Raw genomic sequence first — 21,897 nt, forward strand, 5'->3', positions numbered from 1 at the left:
CTAAATAAAGTGGTTAAACCTTGAGTTTCCACTTGATGTGAAATACACATATTTTGAAATGGCATTCTTCTGCATTAATACATTAGTGTGTCAGCATTTTCCATGTAGCAGAAACTGTGAAATGTTGTAGTTGGTAAAAATTCCTATGTTCAAAATCTTTGAGATAAATGAGATTAAGTGATTTCTGGACCTTGGGAGAAACTCTCTGGCTGTTTCAATACCTGCTTCTGTCAAGAGGGATCTGGAAGACCTGGGGCTCAGGGTTCAAGAACTGTCTGTTTTGAAACCCGGGACACTAGAAACCTTGACTTCCAGACACAGAAATTCACACGAATACCGGGAATTTTCCAAAACCTATCAATTTTGTAAGAGAAGTTTATCAAAACTGGCATGTATTGACCTATATTATTCCACAGTTGTGTATACTGTCACCATTTACACTACAGTGCTTTCTAGCAGTGCAAGATATAACCAACCTCTACCATGTGTGGTTATTTAGCTCTCTTGATTTGCCCAGTGGAAAATGAATTATGTGGGATAACATACACATTAAAAATAAAAGCAACACACAGCTGTGCTTTGAATTGGTTAGAGAAGTTGAAGTCAAAGGAAGTCCACCTCACATTTGGAATGAGAGAAGAGGAGGTTTGTGTTGGTCATCCTTTTCTCTGAGACTTGATTCCAGGTTCCCTTCAACCCAAGAAAGATGTCCTGCACTGAAGTCCTGAGGCTCAGGGAACTGGAAAGAACCTGTTGGGTCATCTCATTAACTCCCCTGTTATTGCAGGAAACTGCAGCATTGACATCCTTTTCATAACTTGATCTGTCTTCACAACAGAAAGAAGCTGCGTTTTTCTTTAACCAGAGCATCATATTTTTCCAGTTTCATGCCACTCAAATTCCACTAGCAAACTTCAGTGGCTTGTTAAGCTTCTTCAAAGGCTATGCCACCCTTCCTTGTTACCCAAGTGAGGGACTCTCGAGCCTCCCTCTCGAAGACTCAGGTGTCTCCCAAACTTTTAAAACTGTAGCTGCCAAATACCTGTGAAGGATAGCTTTCTTAACTTATCCTAGGAGCAATACAGTTTGATTTCAGTTTTATAAACCTCATATCCCAAAATGTCTCTGTTCTGGAAAAAGACCAACCTGAAGAATGGAATAGCTTTCACTGACACCAGATGGTACAGCAAAACATCTGAGTCTAATGAAATGTAGCTTTCAGTGGAATCCTTCACAATATCTGGATTGTCACCCCTAATTCTTACAGCCAGTGGATTCAATCATGTTGTCAAATAATGATGACTTGAGAAAGATTTCTCGTCTTACAGAATCTCTTTTGTATCTTTTACAGTGGATGCTGGTTGATCTTTAAGCTTCTGAACTTGTTTCATAAACACTTTGAAGCAATCCATATCTTTTAGGCTTTGCATATTACAGACACCAGAAGAAGTATCTCTGTGTATGCTAGTACTGTAACCTTCAAAAGGTCTTCCAGGTTTGAGTCTGTGCTCTGTTGGCTTCTAGCACCATGCTAAACCTCACATTTCACATGACTAAAATCTCATCTGGAGTAAAATTTTCCATGACTGATGCACATTTAGTTGTAGATATCAGCAGGTCACTATTCTGTTTTGGGGATATATTTTTGTAAGTGATAATCTTTTCCTTTGCCTCTGACACATACTTTCCTTCCAGCTGAATCTTTACCATGAGGCTAACAACTTGAAAGAGATTTCTGTGTAGGAGTACAGTTACTCCTTTTTTCTTTTTCCCAGTAGGAGCTGAACTAAAGAAAATGTCACCCACTTGTTCCCGTTTAAGTTTCGTACACTCAGGGTCATTCAGATAAGTATAAACTGCTACTGAACATCTGAGTGTCTTTGTATCAGATTTTTTCTTTTCAACTAGTGTGTTTCATCTTCAAATATTTTATATCAATTCCATTTAACTAAATGATGGTTTGAAAGAAGATGTACCTTTCTTGTTTTTAACTGACTTTTTACTCTTCTTATTCTGCTTTGCAATATGTAGATAAATGACCCTGAAAAAAAGGAAAAGAAATTACTAAAGAACACCAGCTGGGTAATAGTCCTACCAGATACCAGACTCAGCCCCTGCTAATCAGAGGGACCTATGTGGAATATATATGTTGACATTCAACACCTATTTATTTGCCTTGAGATATTGCTTTGACTGTACCCAAAGCCACTGGTGTTGTACTTGGTGTCTCTTGGCCTTTTCTCTGCTAATGAAATGTATTTCCTGATCACTGCTATTTCCCGATTTTTTCTTGGCAAGGTGCCTGGTTACTGCGGAATCTGCATGAGCCAGGATGTCCTCTTGTTCTCTCCTGCTGGGCTGGTGAAGCAGATATGATTGCTGTGATCCCTTTAGCTTGGTTATGGGACACTCAGCAGCTGGCAGCCTATGCCTTTTCCTCTCCCCTCCTCACTCCAGGGCAAGCTGGAGATTGAAAGACCTTTGTCTTTTTGGAAAGCATGTTGTGGGTTAGTGTTTTGGATATTGTTAAACACAGGTCAGCTGTGGGTTTATTCCACCACCATGATTATCTCATATATAAGGCTTCTAACCAGCCTTTTTCTGCTTTTCCTATAAGCACATAATTTAATCCACAGTGCCCTTGAAACCAATACAACGGCTTCACTGACATCCCTGGGTATTGGATTGGATCTTAGGTGCAGTATTTCTAACACTGCAAGATCCAGTCATACATTACTTCTCACAACAATCTTCTGTTTCTACTGAGAGGTGTGTTATGATACTATGAACCATTATATATATTTTTACATTTTTTTGTGGACTTTGTTCAGTGAGAAATAGTATTACTCATCAAAGCAAGAAGAGTAGCATTAAAAAGAAAGGCACATATTGTTCATTAATGCAGGGAATGGAAAAAGAAATACCTTCATCTTTTGAGTTAAGCCCAAAAGTGTAATGGAAGTACATTGGCCTGAACTAACATAGATTTCCTCACTTCTCATTCACACAGCAGAATGTAGTAGCATGAATCATCTTCCACTTTAACCAGCATCTGAAACTAAATGCTCCTCTTTTTAGATGAAAAATATCTGTTAACAAGTACACCCATTTACCTTTATAAATTTCACAGAAATGAGACTCCACTGTTCCACGCTAGGGGTCGAAGAAAGGTTGAGCCAATGCTAAAGTATAAATGAACCATCTGTCTTCTTAGTGGCTTTTGCAAACTCCGTCCTTCTCTGCTGACAGGGAAAGTTGCTAAGCTAGGGATAAGCGTGGAACACTACAAATCGTGACTAGCTTCCACTGACAGGTTTTCATACTCCTACCACAGAAGCTGAGTAAAGATCAGACTTTGTTGCTTACTGTCTCTCAAAGAGTGAAGCAAGGTTAAGGGGTTTAAACATGGTATTTGTGATGTCCAAGTTCACATTACTGTAGAAAAATCCATACCCTTTGTCCAGCCTTGCCATTCTTGCTGATACTGGCTTCACTCATCTTGTTTTGAAACTTTTCACTTAGCCCAAGTCTTGTAACTACAGAGGTGAACCCAGATCTGTTTTTTTGAAATACTTTCTTTCTTCCTGCTTTGCTCCAATCCTCTCTCCCTCTTAGGAACAAGGATGTGGGGAGATTTACAATCTCCACTATGCCAGTAGCTAGAAGACACTCACCTGAAACATCTAATTTTGGGTTCCCATAGGACAGCTGTTGATTCCCCAAGCTTGCTTTGTAGAAAAGATACGTGTAAACTCAGCGGCCCTGGAATTTCACCTCATTCAGATGATTATTTTTAACCTTCCTTTCTACCCCCACTTCTCCACAGGCAATTGTTCTTACCACAAAGATAAATTACCAGGTTGACCTAGAAACTGAAAGCAATCACTTTCACAGCTCAAGTCCCCAAAGGGGGATTAACTTGGCCTTCTTTTAAGGAGATGGTAGAAGGGCCCAGATCCTTAGCTGTTGTAAATCACCACATTCCGCTGAAGTCAAAGAAACTATATTTATTTACAACCACCCAGAAACTGATCCAGTATTTCTATTATTGTCATGTTTATTCAAATTGTAAGTGTCTCAGCATTTTGGCCACAGAGCAGAACTCCACTGAACATGCTGTATGCTTTACCTTGAGACCATAGACATAGATAAAGCTTTGTAAGTTCTGATGTTGTCCTTTTACAATAGGAATTAGAAACTTTTGAACTAATGCATTTCTCTCCCTTCTCATATCAGGCGAAACCCACTCCACTTCCACCTCATCGCAGATGCAATTGCCAAACAGATCCTGGCGACTCTGTTCCAGACATGGATGGTCCCTGCTGTGCGCATAGACTTCTATGATGCAGATGAGCTCAAGGTAAAGAAAGACAAACACAAATGTTGCTCATACACTTCTGGTTTCATGTCATCCCTTTTTTATTCATTTTTCTGAATTGGTGACTTGTGGGAGAACTGCTGGCTAAGTGTTCTCCCTGGCTAAAACTAATTCTAACCCACATGATTGTAACCCCAGTTACACTTAACCAAAAGATACTAGATGGCTAAAATCAGTGCAGTTTCTCCACTAATGGAATGTTACCTGCTATCAAGAGTATTCTGGTTGCCCAGGTTGAATTGCATCTGATCGCATTATGTTTTGCTAAAGACGCTTCTTTCTAGTAGCAATGGTGGAATCTTAAGTATCTTGTTGAATAAGCCCAAGTCTGTTACTGGAAACACTTAACTTCCCTGCATTCCTCAAACATGGGTGTGTAACACTGTTAGTACACACACTCTGACGGGGTATCAATATTACATTTTGAAATAGCTACCATTTTTATCTGAGTGCTCTTTCAAAAGGAATGAATATGAAGAAAGGAGAGTTCCAAAGGGGAAAAAAAATCACTTAAAGCATAAAGTAATTATCGTTTCATAGTTAGAAAGTTTAAATTAGATCACAGAGGCACACCATTGGGTTTGAGTTGCACGTTTTTTAGCTGTGGAGGTAGAATTAAGTATTCAGATTTTAGCATTTGGAGTTGGTGGCAATAATTTGTATGACTTATCAGACTGTTCTGAACAGCACCCTGAAACAAGGAAAAAACAAAATTTAGCAAATTGCTATGCTAATTAAGGGGTAAATTCAAAGCACACCATGTTGTGGAATCTTGAGTACAAAAAATTGTAGATAGAGATGGAAAAGGGAAAAAATGATCCTTGAGAAAAATATTTTGTTTCTAGTTGTTTTTATTGTTTTATTGGTCCTTCTACATGAAGCCATAAGCTGGTATTAACCTAATTAGCTAGAGATCTCCCTTCTGTTCTTTATAGCTTCATAGCAAGGAGAGGGTTTGTTCTTGTAAATCTTGTACATGTCTATATTACATGTGCTTTTCTGCAAATTGTAGTGTTTTACAGTGCTTAATTAGCTACTCAGCTGGACAAAACAGACCTCTTAGTGTTTTCCTTCTGGTCATTCGGGTATGGTCCAATCTAGTTAAATAAATAACAACCAGGAGAGCTTACTTCAGTGATCCTCAACTTGCTGATTTATAGGCAAAACACTGTGCAGATATGAGGCTACAGAGCAATGTCTTGTTTTGTCCCTCCATCTTCACTCAGCTTTAATTTTTATATGGCTGGTGACCTAAAGCAACACTGGACTATCCGGTATGTAATGCATAGGCCTTAGGTTGGGGATCACTTTCTTACTGGATGCAGGTATTGATGCATAAATATATCTTTCCAGGTCTGCCACTCTTGCTCAGAGCTCATCATACTGCATATCAAGCAATTTCCCTGATTTCAGTAGCCAAAAAACACAGTATAAAGTAGTACTCAGCATAGGTGAATGTGACAGACACTGCCAAAGGAGAGCAAAGAGTTGTAAATATAAATGGAGTTTTAAAAACCCGGGTATGATGCTGGCTCATATCCAGACCATCCTGCAAGTTTTAGCAAAGAAGACAGAGGAGCTGTTTACAGACAACTGTAGGAGCTCATCTCATTTGTTTCCTGCATAGCCTCTAGAAAGGATTTAATGATTGTCTGGGGTTCATGTATTTCACTTGTACTCTTGGGAGCTATATTATACTGTCCAGTGTTAGGAAAATGTAGAGCTGATGCTGGAATGTTTACTAGAAAGTTTACCTTTCTCTAAAGTGATCTATGAATCCAGTGTTACAGTATATACTCTGTTTTGGTTTTAATGACTCTCCATAGCTCTTTTTTAAACCTGTAAGCAATACCAATTGCTGACATTTAAAAGGGTTTAGACTGAAAAATAGCTTGAGAATTTTCTGATTAGCTTTCATTCACCAATGTTTCATTGTTTTGGAACACGTTTTAGCTGCTACAGAAAACATTTCATTTCATGTTTGTTTTTTTCCCTTTGGATAAGTATGAGCTTCCAGCCTCTTACTTCTCATGCAGCAGGAGCTGGCATGTTAGCTTAAGCCCTTAAGTCCTGGGAAAAGTCCTGATCCTGCTCCTGCTCCTGTTGCTGCTCAAATAGTGGAAGGGAGCACTTAGTGTCAGTTCCTCCATAAATAGTATGGATGCTTTTTTGTTTTCAAATAGCTACTTAGAATTCAGGCAACACTTTCCACTAGAGTATTAATTTTTTAAAAGGCAGAATTTGGAGACTAAAATATTTGGCAATGTTTCTTAACGTACCCTGCAGTTCTTAATATGATCTTTATCTTAGAGTCAGAGCAACCAGTGTCCTGAAGGAAGGTGTAGAAAATAAGGCTCTGCAATAGGTCTTGTTTTCTCTCAGGTTTTAGAGATGAAGTGGACACTTCATTGAAGGAAAGGAAGACAAGGTACCGGTGATTATCCCAGAATTTCTAGGGCCAGCAAACCAACACATCTGCTTTGTCTGCTGCTGTGAATTACGCATGTTAGATGTTCCTTTTAAAATTTAGAGAAGACTTACTTTTCCTTTTGCGAGGTGACTGTCACGGTTCATGTTCATCCTGCACCAAAAAGAGCCTATGATGTTCCTTCTCTCCCTAGAGGTGGGTGCTACCAAACTAACACCAACCTGCTTGTAAGAGGGATAGAGCACAGGAAAGGATGGCCAGGGAGAGGTCTATCTTTGCTTGAGGCATGTGATAGGGGATGGGGTGGAAAAGGAGGAGACTTGGCTGTGGAGCTGAGCCAAGATAACAGCATTTCCAGGAAAAGGGTCAGAGATTGCAGGATATATTTCTTTTAAACAGCTAGTTTGATGATTGTAACAGCCGGTTCTACTAAGATGCTTGTAACCTCCCCCAACATAACTTGGCCTGTCTCCTCATTACCTTGCCAATAACTACAAGGGAGATCAGTGCCTAAAAGCTCTCCCTCAGCTTAGAAGCTGTTCAGATTGTGAACTGTACTGCCAGTGCAACTCTCTCCCATTAACTAAACTTGCTACATGCAGTTAGTAATCAGCAATAAGCATCCTTGAAGTGTGGGCAGCTGATAATAGTGCCAGTAATTGAGCCATTCTGTAGCTGCAGACTTCATTCTTGTTCTACTCAGTTTGGCCCACACATAACTCTTCCAAATTTATGTGGTCACATATGACTGTGACTACAAACTGGTAAGTTACTTGGCAATGTAGATTCACTTTACATGATCACATTAGCTGTGTTATTCAGCTTTGGTCCTAATGCAGTAGATGTAGCTACTACAGCAATACATCCCACAAAATAACTGGAAACTGAAAATTGTCATCTTTGAACATTAAATAAAAGAAAAAAACATACCTGTGAAACGTTGATCTAAAAGACCCATTACAGCTGTGGCTTGCAAATATCAGGCTGCAGGATATTGTGTTATTTTCAGTTCAGTCTTACATAAAGAAATTCCAGAGCTAACAGTTGAAGATATGCAACAAGAGCACTTAGCTTCTATATGTCATTATTGAACATGGAATCTCATGTCTGTTCACTCACAATGAAGTATAGGCATTAAACCCATTGTGATCTGCATTCAGCAGAGGAGCAGCTGATAAAGCAGTACAGTATGTGTGATGTGTGGAATACAGATGAAGCGAGTTTGTTTTCCCAGATGTTGCCTGACAGACTGCTGACAATGTCAGGTGAACTGAGGGATGCAGAAGGTAGAATGAGCAGTTGCCTGCTCTGCTGTGTGTGAATCTTGATGGCCCAGATAAACGTAGTCTGATCATCACTGGTAAAGCAGAAAAGCCATGTTTTTTAAATAGTTCAGCCCACAAACGTGTTGCAATTGTTCTGTGAACTTGAAGGTAGGGATGGTGAATAGATTTTTGCAATAGATGAGCATATGACCTGAAAGTGAAGTGTGAAAAGTTCCACAGTTTACTGCATATGTGGACAGTATTCCAGCTTTTACTGTTCCCAGAAACAATAGACCACAAATCTCAATGCCAGTGCTGTCTTAGGTGATTTCATATCAGAAATGTTGATGTTGTCTGCCCACTCAGTCAAAATCAATGGTGTGATACAGAGAGCAAAACCAAGCTGGGATACTGTGTGGCATAAATATCGCCTAACGTTAGGCATTTACTTAAGCATGAGATGAGTCACTCCTTAGACACTTCCATCTGAACTGTGAAGACAATTCACGAGGTCAGACGTTGACATCATTTGGTCAGATAGATGGGCAAGGGCTATGAGATTTAAACAGGAAAATCAAGTTTAATTCTTTAATTATAATTGTAGTATAGTTGGGTCTCAGGGCTGTGACTGTGTGCCTTCCCAATGCACTTAAGTTACTAATTCCCAGGGTGGTCCAGGAACTCCCAGGCTAGTTGTCTGCATAGATGAGATAAAGGGCTGATTTGAGACAGCAGACCAAGTTGAAACTAGGTGACTGACTGAACTGCTGGCCATCTGCACAAGAAGTATTTGACAGATTGTTACAGGAGCTCTCCCAGTGGGAATTTCAGTCAGTTCTTGAGATTTCCTAGGCAATCCCTGCTGTGTCTAGACCACTTTGTGTGCTTGAATGTGTTGATCAACACCCTGGGTGGAGAATCTGGTTGTCCCAGACATTCCCAGACAGTTCCTGCTGCAAAATTAATCAATTGTGCAAGGGTAAGACAATCAATAGAAACAGTTCCTTCATGTGTAGAAATGACCATATACGACAGTCTTCTGTACATACTTAAAATAGTTAAGAAATGTTTTGTATGTAGGCTAAGGTAATCTATAGTGGTGGATTATGCATGTCTTGCAGTGGTCATGTTAGGACCACAGGCCAGCTGGATTATAAAAATTGGACAGAAGTGTGTTTTAGAGAGTCTCATCCAATCCAACTAAGAGGCCCCTGCAAGGACCCTAGGCATGGAGACTCCCTTCACCATCCAGACAGCAACCAAGTGTCCTGTTTGACAAATTGTGTTGTCCATGCAAGAGTTACCCTAAGCCAATATCCCAATAATGTTAGCTTTTTTAACGTATGATCTGTTTGTAAGCGTCTGTGCAACAAAGGACACCAAAAGCAAATCAAATGCCGTGAAATTTTTTTGCTACCAATGGAAGCTTTCCCAATGAATCATAGCATTGATGGGGCTGTATGTATCATACATTGCCATATAACAATTTTGGAACCATGTTCAAGCAAATATTTCCAACAGAACTGGAGATACCACCTGGTGAACATGGGAGGGAGGGAGCTGATTGACAGTTGGGAATGTGTGAGATGATATTTTATGAACAGATTATTAACTTAGTGTTAGTCACATCAATTGCAGAGGGTAACAATGACAGCGGTGACATTGGTGTCATTGTAACAACGACCAAACAATGACAGCCGGTTTGGTCAAGGCTGTTGACAAAGCCTTGAACAACAAAACTGGCCAGCATTCTCCTGCGTTCCACCGTCTTCCTGGTCAAGCAGTTATGCTGGATGTTCTAGAAGCAGCCACCTGTAACAATTTTTTTTTCCCAGGACTAATGACTGGCTACTAACTGTCACAGATTATAACAGTTAGACTATATTTGTATTGCACTGCATGCAGATTATATATTATTCAAGGGCAGTGCATGATTGTTTATTTGTTTAGTTCACTGTATGCCTCAGAGGCAGACACACAAAGTTATAAAGCAGACGTACATTACTTCCCTTTCTTTTCCACTTCATATGCAAGATCTAATTGCTATTAATGCAGTACAGGATGTGAAACACAGCATCTGCTTATATTTACATTCATTTACACAGTGGTCGGTGTTCAATTAAAGTGTTTCTACAGCACTGTGGTTTTGGTCAAATACTGTCACGTGTTATGGTGGGCTTGCAATGCTCCTATATTTCACCAGCCTTTTTTCTTTTCTGTAAACTGTTCTACTGTATATGTCAGTGAAATAATAAGCATACACTGCTGTTCCTTCCTTCCTTTTCCCTTTCTCTTTTAAAGAATGTTTTTTTTTAAAAAAAGAGAAAATGCAAATTTAATATTTTGAAAACCAAAGCCTATAGCCAAAACATTGTATAGATTTTCATAACTTGCATGGCTTAGTTTTAGACTTTTATCCATGATTTTCAGTACAGATGATTGGGCATTAACAGACCAGGTTTTGTAAGGCAAGATACGTTCCTTCAGGCTGCTTGGGAGGAAATGAGTATCCACTGAGAAACGGATAGCAATTCAAACTCCCCAGCACAGTGAAACCTTTGTGAAGTGGTCAGAATCTATCCGTGCAGAGTGAGTAGCCTAAGTAGAGGCTAAGTAGCCTAAGAGGGCCTCTGGTCCCTCTTCTGCACAAAAAAAGCAATGCAACATTACAAATTAAAAATAGATGTGTTTTCCATTATTATTCAGGGCCCAAATATGAAAAAAGAAGTAATTTTACGTAAAATCACACTGGGTCTTAAATTTCTGTCTACTCAAAACAGGCAGTGATGAAAGAAGTGCTGTGGAAATTGGTGAGGCTGGTCAGAAATCGGTCATGAGAATGGGAGTCATGGTGCCGTTACTGACTCCAGCAGTTGTTGTCTGCTTAGTGACATCTGACTTTCATGAGCAGCCTCACCTCTGACTTTATCTGTGGAGGGAGGCAAAATAGCAAAGGTCGAATAGCTTTTTGATGATTTTTGTGTAATTTCTCCTTGGACTTACAAAAGTTGTCAGTTAACTTAAGATTTGGAACTGTAAGAACTTGGTATACTGGGATGAAGCCCAATGTGATGCAAGGTGCAGTATTTCCTGGGCCTCTTTCAAGGGTCCCAGTCTGCCTACTGTGTTATATTGTGCAGTGCTTCTGGTGCACAACTGGCTATTCCAAAAGAAAGCCTCATGCCTGGCTTTATAAACCCCTTCAGCTTTCCTACTGTTGCTGGTGTTTTGGAAACATTGGAGTTCTTTATTAATTTTATAACTTATCTCTAACCGTTGTGGGCTTCTCTGTAGCCCCACCTTTTTCTTGATACTAGGGAAAAGCAGTACAGTCACTATGTACTACCCCCACCAGGAAGCCAGGGTAGCTGTTCTTTGTAACATAAGTGAAGTGAGGAATAAGGAGCCAACTCTCATCCACTGCCATCACTCACGTTTGTATCATAGTAGCTGACTGTGACATTTCAATAGCAAGGATTCCTGTTTGGCATTCAGCTTCTTAAACATCACTCTTATTGCAGCAACATGTGCTGCACCTCCAGGGAAGGCTATTTTAACAGAGAATGAGAAAAAGATGAATAACTGCACATGATTTTTTCCAAAAATTATTCAGTTTGACAAAAATTATCCAGTGTGCCCTGGAAAAAAAGAAGTTAAAAACATGCAGTGCCTCAAACTGACTGCTGCAACTGTTGTTTGTGCTGTGTATCCCCATTACAGCAACTGCTTTCTCAAACTTCATCATCCATCCATGAGAAATGAAAGCATTTTGCTGTCCTAACCTTGGACATACAGAAATTATTTGACACTTTGATCTGCACAAGGGGTGTAGGTTGTATATCCCCTGTATTTGCTGGGGAGAGTTGATGTTCATCCTGTGTTCCATCACAATTTCTTTTCTTGGCACTAACAGATAAAAAGCTGGGAAGACCTATAATGACCATAGTCTTAGATCTTAATGGCTTTTCACTTGCTCATAAGGATACCTCCCTGTCATAGGGCATTCGATTACTGATAGAACAGCAGTGACTGTTCAAGGCATTCCTATTCAGGATTGATATTGATGTGAGCATCTTATAAAAATGTTTAGTGATCCTTGCTTTTAGATTTACAAAGAACTGAAGTGTATGTATTTTCATGTCTGATAGATAAGCTGAAAAAAGATAGCAGACTGGAAGGACTCCAAGAATATCCTTGATTCACCACCGTGGAGCTGGCGTTGTTAAAATTTGTCATGTGTAAAGTACTTGGCATTGGCTTGTTTCTGAGAAACAACTGGAATTCAGGGAAGTGTTGCACGATAGTTCAGATGTGAGCTCCTTCCCATGGAGCGGTCCAGCAGACAGTGTAGGCAGAAAGTATTCTGAAGCACTAGGGCCGAAATGGTCGTTCTTGTGGTGAAAAATGATGTTTATTTTACCTTGGCACACCTCTTTGTGTGACACTTTTTCACAGCACTGGAAATTACAAGCCAGTGGAGTCACTCTTCTCATAGGTCTTCTGAAACCATCTCAGCCTGAGTAAGGGCATTCAGACTGATTTAGAGTTTGAGTACCTGCTTCAAAGGGGAGATTTATAATAAGGTTATTAATTAGATGCCACTGATGGTACCTCTTTTTAAGTCAAATTCATATGAGAACATTTGAATTTCTAAATTGTGAAATTTAATTTCTGTTAGTGGAGATACCACTTTTCAGATCAAACTGTCTTAATCCTGCAAAAGTTTCATTTTTTGAGGGTAAGATGATGGTGTCTAGGTCTCACCCTTTCAGCAACAAAGATGAAAACTCAGCATTGTTTCAATCCCCTGATAATTTTCCCATATACTGTTCCATTACTTCAGGTTTGACCCCTTTCACAGTTGAATGTATTCCACAGTTTTTAGCTGATACAGTTGAAAGCCTTTATAAAATGGTTCCAGCTGTATTGTTTTAATCAGCCATTTAGGATCTGTGTTCACCTGTCTATCTGAGTGCATTTTTATCTGATGGTCCTTAGGGTGAAACAAGATTATATGGATTTAGGGTGACATCAATGGCCTTAGCCCTCACACCAAAAGTTTCAAGAAGTGTAAGAGAGACATGCCTGCTACATGGACAGTTCCTTTAGACACCACTCATGCAAATTCACTGTTATCTGAAGTATTTGACCAATATTTAACCAGAACCTAGGCAAGAAGCTAGACTGGTGTCATTAATATCAAGCTCAATATTTCTTGCTTTGGAGGAGCCCAGCTTTCCCAATTATGTCTTTATTTTCTTCAGATTATTTCTCTAGTTAGTACTGCATTGTTTGAGAGACATCTTATCTCTTTATAGTAACAAAGGAAAATAATACTTTTTTCCCCTCTGTTGCATTCAGTGCTTCTTATACTAGGTTATTGTTAGTATTGCTTGTTCATAATTGTAATACATTTTATCCTTTATTATCCTTTTTATCCCAGATGTATTCCTGGAGCCTTTTATTCTCCAGGAGTTTTGATCTATTATGATACTTATCATTGGAGAAAAGAACACTGCTTCATATAATTTTTGTTTTCTTGAAGCAGTTGTTGCAATATAAGAAGTTCCCACTCACCTGGCCTCCAACCCTTCAGGATGGAGAACGATTTGTTTTCCTGCAAATTCTTTGCTTTTGCTGAAAATAAGAGAAGTAATAGTTCTTTATGGGGTGTGGCATTTATTCCACCAGTTGGATGTGTGTTCTACACACTTGGAATGGGCCTCTTCCTTGGTGCAGCATTTTAAGCTGTCGAAGTTTCACCATTCTTGTTCTGAAGGTAGAAACATTAAAAGTTTAGGTCTGGAGAGAGGTGATTTTACTGGTGAGATGATGGACAGTAGCTAGTGATTTCCTTCTGAATAGAAGAATGCATCCTTTTTTTTTTAGATATGTATTTGCTATGTTTTGACCTCATATTAGGATGTCAGACATCTGGTGGAAGTTGCATTCCCACATCCTTTCCACAAACCATCATCTTCTGCAACTCTGGCTGTTGCATTGACTTATGTTCTGGTTTGTATTGGATACAAACAAGACTAGATCTTTCAGTCCTAAAAAAGTGAGAAATCCTTTCCTCAACATTTTTGGGTTTTGGTTGAGGTGTTTTTTGCACATGATAACTAATATTTTAGACCTGCAGTTTCCTGCCAGGCATTACTTGCTTAATAGTAGTCACTGTAACTGTTCTGCTGCCTTCTTTCATCATCCTTAAAAAAAGGACTCTTGCCCAAAATCCAGTAGGGAAAAAAATCCCACTTTAGATACATTTTTGTCACTGAGCTGAGGCTATTGTCTATCCAATATAACATGTGTTTATGCAGGAGATGGTGTTGCTTTTTATTCTGGACAGTGTGTCTTGATGACACCTGTTTAATATCCTGACATCATGCAAAGTACAGATTGGATGCCTCTGGACTTTGACCCCAAGAGCTGCATGGAAATTTGCCAGAACATGTAATGGCTGCAGCTAATGGGCATGTATTTGCATAGTTGCTAAAAATTAAAAAGCTGCCAGTGGTAATATTTTCATGGATTTGTATCTTCCCTGATGGATTAATACAAAGAGCTTGTTGATTGAGTTCACTAGCAATTAAAGTGTGCAATTGATCTTTCTTATCTTTCCATACAGGTTATGTGAGAAGGGGAGCCATGAGTTGCTTTTGACCACTGGCCAAATTCTAGCCATATCTACCTGTCAGTCAGCTTTTGGCAGAAAGCTCTGGCTTCCTGCCATTTTATCTAGTCCAGCTTGTGTTTCTCTTTTCACTCATTCACTGACAGGAAAAAAAAAAAAAAAAAAAAGGCTTTATCTTATCTTCTAGGGAAGACTTGTACTTTTGCCTCTGCTGGAGAGTTAGGACTGGGAGGCTGGTGTTTGGTTTATTCTCACTGACCTCTCTCAGGATGCTCTGACTCTTGTAGGTCCTCCACTCTTGACTGCCACACTGAAAAACAGCTGGAGTCGAGTCCAAAGGCCCCAAAGGAACAACAAACAGCACTATCTGAGACTGGCCAGACTTTTCTGTTCTGCAGTCTCATCTTGCACAAATGAATAGAGAAAAACAAAGAAGGCATTCAGCTTTTTGGAGATAGCAAGAAGCAGTGGAGAAAATTAAGAATGTCTCAGAGTAAAGAAAAGGACTTGGTGTCAAATGGAAATTGGCCGTTTGAATTTGGTGGGGCTAAGCAAGGAGGAAGGAATGGAAACCTTGTGGAAAAAAGCCAGCCAAAGGCCTAAGCGGAGGGAGATAATCCTCAAAGATCCCAGGAGGGGAATTACCTTTTGGTCATTTCTTTTCTGAAGAAGCTGTATGGCTGAATGTCTTGCTACCTAAATGGCAGAGACAAAAAACCATCCATTTTACTTTGTATAACAGTCTACAGTTTCACCTGTATAAAGCATGTTGGTTCCATACATGGAGCATGGCTTAACTCTTGGCACCCTCAGTTAATTTTGTTATTAAGGAAGTTGTTTTGAAGAAGCATTCCTAAATCACGTTTTTCCCACTCGTCTGCCCTTTGTGTATATGTGTGTATTGGTGAAAGATTTGGAAAGGAAGAAAAAAAAACTACCAAGCATCAGCATCAGTCAGACTATGTTACAGACTTTGCTACAGAGATGAGAATTAATTTGCAGTTATTCTCCTTTGCTGTATGCTGATGCCGATTTGGAAGATTTTGTTCTGCCTTTTTGATATCTAATCTTCTTTTCCAGTTGTGACTTGCTCCACAGTTTCTGCATTTGCTCTACATTATCCAGGACCCAGAGGTTCAGATAATCATCCATTTCTATCTCAAGCTTTTTGCTCACCGCTATTTGTAGCCAGACTTGTTGCATGTATGTGTGGAAGATATCATCTGTTCATAAAGCAAGAGATGAGGCAGAATTCTATTAAAGTCACCAGTGCTTCTGTGATGAGTAAGAACAGCAGCAGCAAAGGAGAGCAGAAATAGAAAAATAATTCTAGCAAAAATGTATAAACTCCCATTTCCTTAGAGTTGTTTCTCAGTGTGAATTATTATTAATTTTTTAAATACTCCGGCACCAGAAATTCTGAATCTAGAAAAGTCCCCCAGCTTTGCTGGATTCCTGGTTTCCTTGACAACCATTCATATAAATAGTAAGGACCTGTCATGGGGGGGGAATATCAGTATAATCAAAACCTGTGAATCACCCAGGAAAAAATCAAATTCAAGGTTGAAGTTACAAGTTATCCAGCAACCATTAACAGAAGAGTCTGTTTTCGTTTAAATAAGGCTCTTCTGTTAATGTTTGCTGGATATCTGACAAGGATGGAGAAAAGACAGTGATTTTCCAAAGGTGAGAAGCAAGGAGATTCCTTTTGGCATTCCTCCTGAGGAAACTATTACAGGTGACAGTCACTTTCTTCCTTTCAAGCTCTTTGGTCACTCAGAATTGGTTTCTCTCAATTCTTTTTAAATTTATTATCTGTAAAAAAGAAATTCAGTGTGCTAAAGACAGGCATGAATGTTACCCATATTTAATTTTAACCTGCTATTCCCCTCCTTTCTCAAAAATTCAGTTAACCCAATCTCAGCAACAAGATGTTGATATTGCTTTCCAGGAAGCAAAAAAGTGAGAAAGAGGATCAGCCAGATGACCCTGCGAAGAGTTTAGATATTGTGAGGTATGGTCAATGTGAAATAGGAAAGATTATCCTCAAACTAACCCTGATCGGTGCTAGTGCTGCTGGAATTGTGACTCAGTTTTCATGAATGTGAGAAGAGGTATGGCAAAAATTCACAGCAGGATGAAGTTCTCCCTGTGTGTGAAATTTAAAAACAGTGATGAGAAAAACTGCATCAAGAAAAGTTCCTGTCCTGTGCTAGCAGTATGGTATTGTTTGTTTTCCTTCTCTTTTTATCCTTTGTGTTGCAAAAAAACTTAGTAATGTGATGGTCATTAAAATGGTGACAGTATTTTCCTCCAGTTTAGAAATGACATGAAAGCCCCAGTTCTATTAGTTTTGTCTTAAATAAAGGTCACATGATTAAAAAAAAAAAAATCTTGGTACTTCTAGGGTTTGTAGAAGCAGCAAAGGACTAAACAAGTAATGAAAAAGCTGTGAAAACAAGTATCAGCTGTGTCTAGGAAGTTATTTATCCAGTCTGAGGAAATAACAATTTTTATTGTTTTCTGATTCACACATCAGAATTTCCAGAGCTATTTCCCATACCTGGGCCATTTGTAAGGGCTGTCTGAAGCCAGCAGCTGCCAAAGAATTTGGCTGGTCTTCCTTCACAGAGGTCCCTCCAGCTGGAAGTTCTTGCACCATGTAGATTGCACTGGTTTTCAGATCAGTGTCAGACAGAATTCAAAACAACTCAGATAAAGAGTGCTGTAGGTCTGCACAAATTGTATGATTGTGCTGTGGTCTGGAAGTTTTGTTTTGCTTTGTTTGCTTTTTTTTAAGATTCTAAAGTTAGTTTATCACCTGACTATATAATCTTCAGGTAGATGGTGCCGATGTTGAAGTTGGTGAGATATAGTAGATGCTGAATACGTTTGGAAATCCAGGTTTCCATCAAGTCATTCATTAGAAAGCTTAATTCCCATTACTCTTTATTTCAATCAGTATATTCTAGATGCCAGATTTTTTTAAAAGCAAAACCTGACATGGAAGCTCTAGGGAGGCAGAATTACCTACAGACTGCCTTTTCAACTTCCCCCAGCCTTTTCTGTTTTCTGACTCCTCCTATTTGGGCCCTGATGGGATGCACCCGCGGGTGCTGAGGGAGCTGGCGGAAGTCATTGCTAGGCCACTCTCCATCATCTTTGCTAAGTCGTGGGCAACGGGAGAGGTGCCTGAGGACTGGAGGAAAGTGAATGTCACTCCAGTCTTCAAAAAGGGCAGGAAGGAGGACCCGGGTAACTATAGACCAGTCAGCCTCACCTCCATCCCTGGAAAGGTGATGGAGCAACTTGTTCTTGGTGCTGTCTCTAGGCACATCAAGGATAGGGGGATCATTAGGGGCACTCAGCATGGCTTCACCAAGGGGAAGTCTTGCTCAACCAACTTGATAGCCTTTTATGAGGATGTTACCCGGTGGATAGATGATGGTAAAGCTGTGGATGTGGTCTATCTCGATTTCAGTAAAGCGTTTGACACGGTCTCCCACAGCATCCTCGCAGCTAAACTGGGGAAGTGTGGTCTGGATGATCGGGTAGTGAGGTGGATTGTGAACTGGCTGAAGGAAAGAAGCCAGAGAGTGGTGGTCAGCGGGACAGAGTCCAGTTGGAGGTCTGTGTCTAGCGGAATTCCGCAAGGGTCGGTTCTGGGACCAGTTCTATTCAATATATTCATTAATGACTTGGATGAGGGATTAGAGTGCGCTGTCAGCAAGTTCGCTGATGACACAAAACTGGGAGGAGTGGCTGAGATGCCGGAAGGCTGCGCAGCCATTCAGAGAGACCTGGACAAGCTGGAGAGTTGGGCGGGGAGAAATCTAATGAAATATAACAAGGGCAAGTGTAGAGTCCTGCATCTGGGCAAGAACAACCCCATGTACCAGTACAAGTTGGGGGCAGAGCTGTTGGAGACCAGCGTAGGGGAAAGGGACCTGGGGGTCCTAGTGGACAACAGGATGACCATGAGCCAGCAGTGTGCCCTTGTGGCCAAGAAGGCCAATGGCATCCTGGGGTGTATTAGAAGGGGTGTGGTTAGCAGGTCGAGAGAGGTTCTCCTCCCCCTCTACTCTGCCCTGGTGAGGCCGCATCTGGAGTATTGTGTCCAGTTCTGGGCCCCTCAGTTCAAGAAGGACAGGGAACTGCTAGAGAGAGTCCAGCGCAGAGCCACGAAGATGATTAAGGGAGTGGAACATCTCCCTTATGAGGAGAGGCTGAGGGAGCTGGGTCTCTTTAGCTTAGAGAAGAGGAGACTGAGGGGTGACCTCATTAATGTTTATAAATATGTAAAGGGCAAGTGTCATGAGGATGGAGCCAGGCTCTTCTCAGTGACATCCCTTGACAGGACAAGGGGCAATGGGTGCAAGCTGGAGCACAGGAGGTTCCACTTAAATTTGAGGAAAAACTTCTTTACTGTAAGGGTGACTGAACACTGGAACAGGCTGTCCAGAGAGGCTGTGGAGTCTCCTTCTCTGGAGACATTCAAAACCCGCCTGGACGCGTTCCTGTGTGATATGGTGTAGGCAATCCTGCCCCGGCAGGGGGATTGGACTAGATGATCTTTCGAGGTCCCTTCCAATCCCTAACATTCTGTGATTCTGTGATTCTGTGTGATTTGCTGCTGGCTGTTTCCTCACCACAGTGAATCTGCAGCCATTAAGACTGGGTGGCAGTGGGATTTGAGTCTATTTGATCCTATTTTTAGCCCACCTGTGAGAGGGGTGTGTGCAAGTGGCACCTTCTGCCTCTGGGCTTGCTATTTCTCAGCCTGATGCATCAACCCAGGCAGTCTGACCTTCAGGCTCTTGCAAGATACTGGCTGTAGCGGTGCTTTTGTGAAATCAGCTGAGCAGAAAGGGTATCTTTTACTTGGAGTGGGGATAGGGATATTATGTCATAGCTGAGGATTATTTTGATTGATTTTTTTTCCAAGCGTATCTAGGAAGGTGCAATGAATGTATTGAGAAAATCAGTACAGTATTGAAGGTTGCATTTTTCCAGTGTAAAGTGTTTAAGAACATGCTGCCAGGGAAAACACTTCATCAGCCAAACTTCCCTCATCTTGTGCTGAACAGGAAGCACTTTTTGTAGCTCAGGGTGTGCTACACTGCTATACATTCTGTGTGACAGTGAGGAATTCTGTTAAGAAAATGGAACAATATATTATTTAACAGACAAGAGGGTCTGACAAAAACCTCACTGAAGTTCAACAGGGAGAAGTGTGAAGTCTTGCACCTGGAAACTACCTCATGCACCAGTATATGCTGGGGGCCGCCCAGCTGGAAAGCAGCTTGGCAGAAACCGTCCTGGGAGTCATGGTGGACACCAGATTGAACATGAGCTAACAACATGCCCTTGCAACAAAGAAGGCTAATGGTATTCTGGGCTGCATTCAACAAAGTATTGCCAGCAGGTTGAGGGAGGTGATCCTTCCCCTCTACTCAGCACTGGTAGACGACACCTGGAGTGCTGGGTCCAGTTCTGGGAACCTCAGTAAAAGAGAGACATGGACACACTGGAGAGAGTCCAGCCAAAGGCCACAAAGATGGTTAAGGGACTGGAGCACCTCACATATGAGGAAACGCTGAGAGTGCTGGGACTGTTCAGCCTGGAGAAGAGAAGGCTTGCGGGTGGATATCATCAATGTATATAAATACCTGAAGGGATGGTGCAAAGAAGACAGAGCCAGGTTCTTTTCAGAGGTGCCTAGTGACAGGACAAAGGGCCCAAACTGAAACACAGGAGATTCCCTCTGAATGTCACGAAACACTTTTTTACTGTGAGGGTGACAGAGCACTGGCACAGGTTGCCCACGGAGATTGTGGAGTCTCCATCCTTGGAAATACTCAAAAGTCATCTGGACACAGTTCTAGGCAACCTGCTCTAGGTGGCCTGCTTGAGCAGGGGGGGTTGGACCAGGTGACCTCCAGAGGTCCCTTCCAACCTGAACCATTTTGTGGTTCTGTAGTGCTGTATGGACTGCAACCTATTCATCAGGAAAAGTCAGGACAGATTTTCTTCTGGTAGGGAGGTAGTCGGATCTGGTTAACTGGGGCAGGACTGCATTTGGAGGGGAAATGAAGTCTCAGGTTTATGTAGTTGTCTAGCTAAAACTCTGGAGTGTTTTGTTTAATGGTACTATTATATACCATCTCCCAATCCAAGAAGCACATAGCAAGCCAGGTTGTTAGGTTTTCTGTCAACCTCCAGTACTTAAGGGAAGACAGTAGGTAATGAGAGAAACATACACAGTCCTGCAGAATCTTAGTTTGGCTTTCCTCTGCTTCCATGCTTGCTACTGTTTTTATGCTCCAGTCTGTGTATATATAAACCAGCACTCTGTTTATCATAATCTTAGCAACGTAGCAAAGAGAAGGGTGAGTGCAGCAAAATCATATTTGCAAACAAAGTATCCTAGCCCGTAAGACTGATGACCTTTAAGAGCACAAGGTTTAAATAGAAATGTAATAATAATTGAATTTTATTAATTGGGCTTTTAGCAAATACGAAACTGTATCTCATCCTGGCATTTAACTTCAAAGTGCATTTTTCTCCTCGCTCAACCAGAGCACCTGCTCTGTCCTTTTCCACACTTATGCTCGTGACTGGCACCCATCCCTTCACCCTACTTCCCACATTCGTCTAAGAGCTGTTTTCTTCATCTGTATCCCAATGAGGATCAGGTGGCAGCTGTTAATAAATGCAGAGTAAGACACATGAGAAAAAAGAATCCTAACTTTATGTGTACAGTGTTGGGTTCTGAATTAACCATGACTACTCAGGGAAATGGATTTGCTGTTCTGGTAGTTCTGTGAAAACGAATGTGACCCAAATTAAATTGGTAGATAGCTGGGTCCAAACAAACAGGAGTTGTAAATAAGCTGTGGCACTCTGCTGCAGGATGTTGTGGTTGCTAAAAACTTACAGGACTTCAAAAAGCAACCAAATTCACAGATGAAAAATCCATCAAAAGCTGTTAACGAAAAAAATACCACTTCTAGCTCCAAAATCTGGTGCAAATTGCCAGAAGATGGGAGTATATATGGGAGTGGTATTGCTGTAGAATTTCCCTGGTTTTATCTTCGTCAGTAGGCACCTGCCACCATCCACTATCAGGGGCCGGCTACCGAGCTCAATGGACTTTTGATTTGATACGATACAGGCAGCCATAAATTGT

At 40.8% G+C, this 21,897-nt stretch overlaps 1 protein-coding gene across 4 annotated transcripts in view; it reads left to right on the plus strand.

The window, feature by feature from the left end:
• The window catches only part of LARGE1 (LARGE xylosyl- and glucuronyltransferase 1), a 300,056-nt gene that overhangs the window by 156,180 nt on the left and 121,979 nt on the right, over window positions 1-21,897 (plus strand). For all 4 annotated transcript variants that reach the window (XR_011048183.1, XM_068400631.1, XM_068400632.1 and 1 more), the window contains one exon: window positions 4,237-4,360. Coding sequence is in view for 3 of the 4 variants with exons in the window: in XM_068400631.1 (XP_068256732.1) it covers window positions 4,237-4,360 (124 nt within the window). In the remaining variant the exon portion in view is untranslated. The remainder of the gene's footprint in view (window positions 1-4,236; window positions 4,361-21,897) is intronic.

Source organism: Nyctibius grandis, chromosome 5 (assembly GCF_013368605.1).
Source record: "Nyctibius grandis isolate bNycGra1 chromosome 5, bNycGra1.pri, whole genome shotgun sequence".
Classification (NCBI taxonomy): Eukaryota; Metazoa; Chordata; class Aves; order Nyctibiiformes; family Nyctibiidae; genus Nyctibius; species Nyctibius grandis.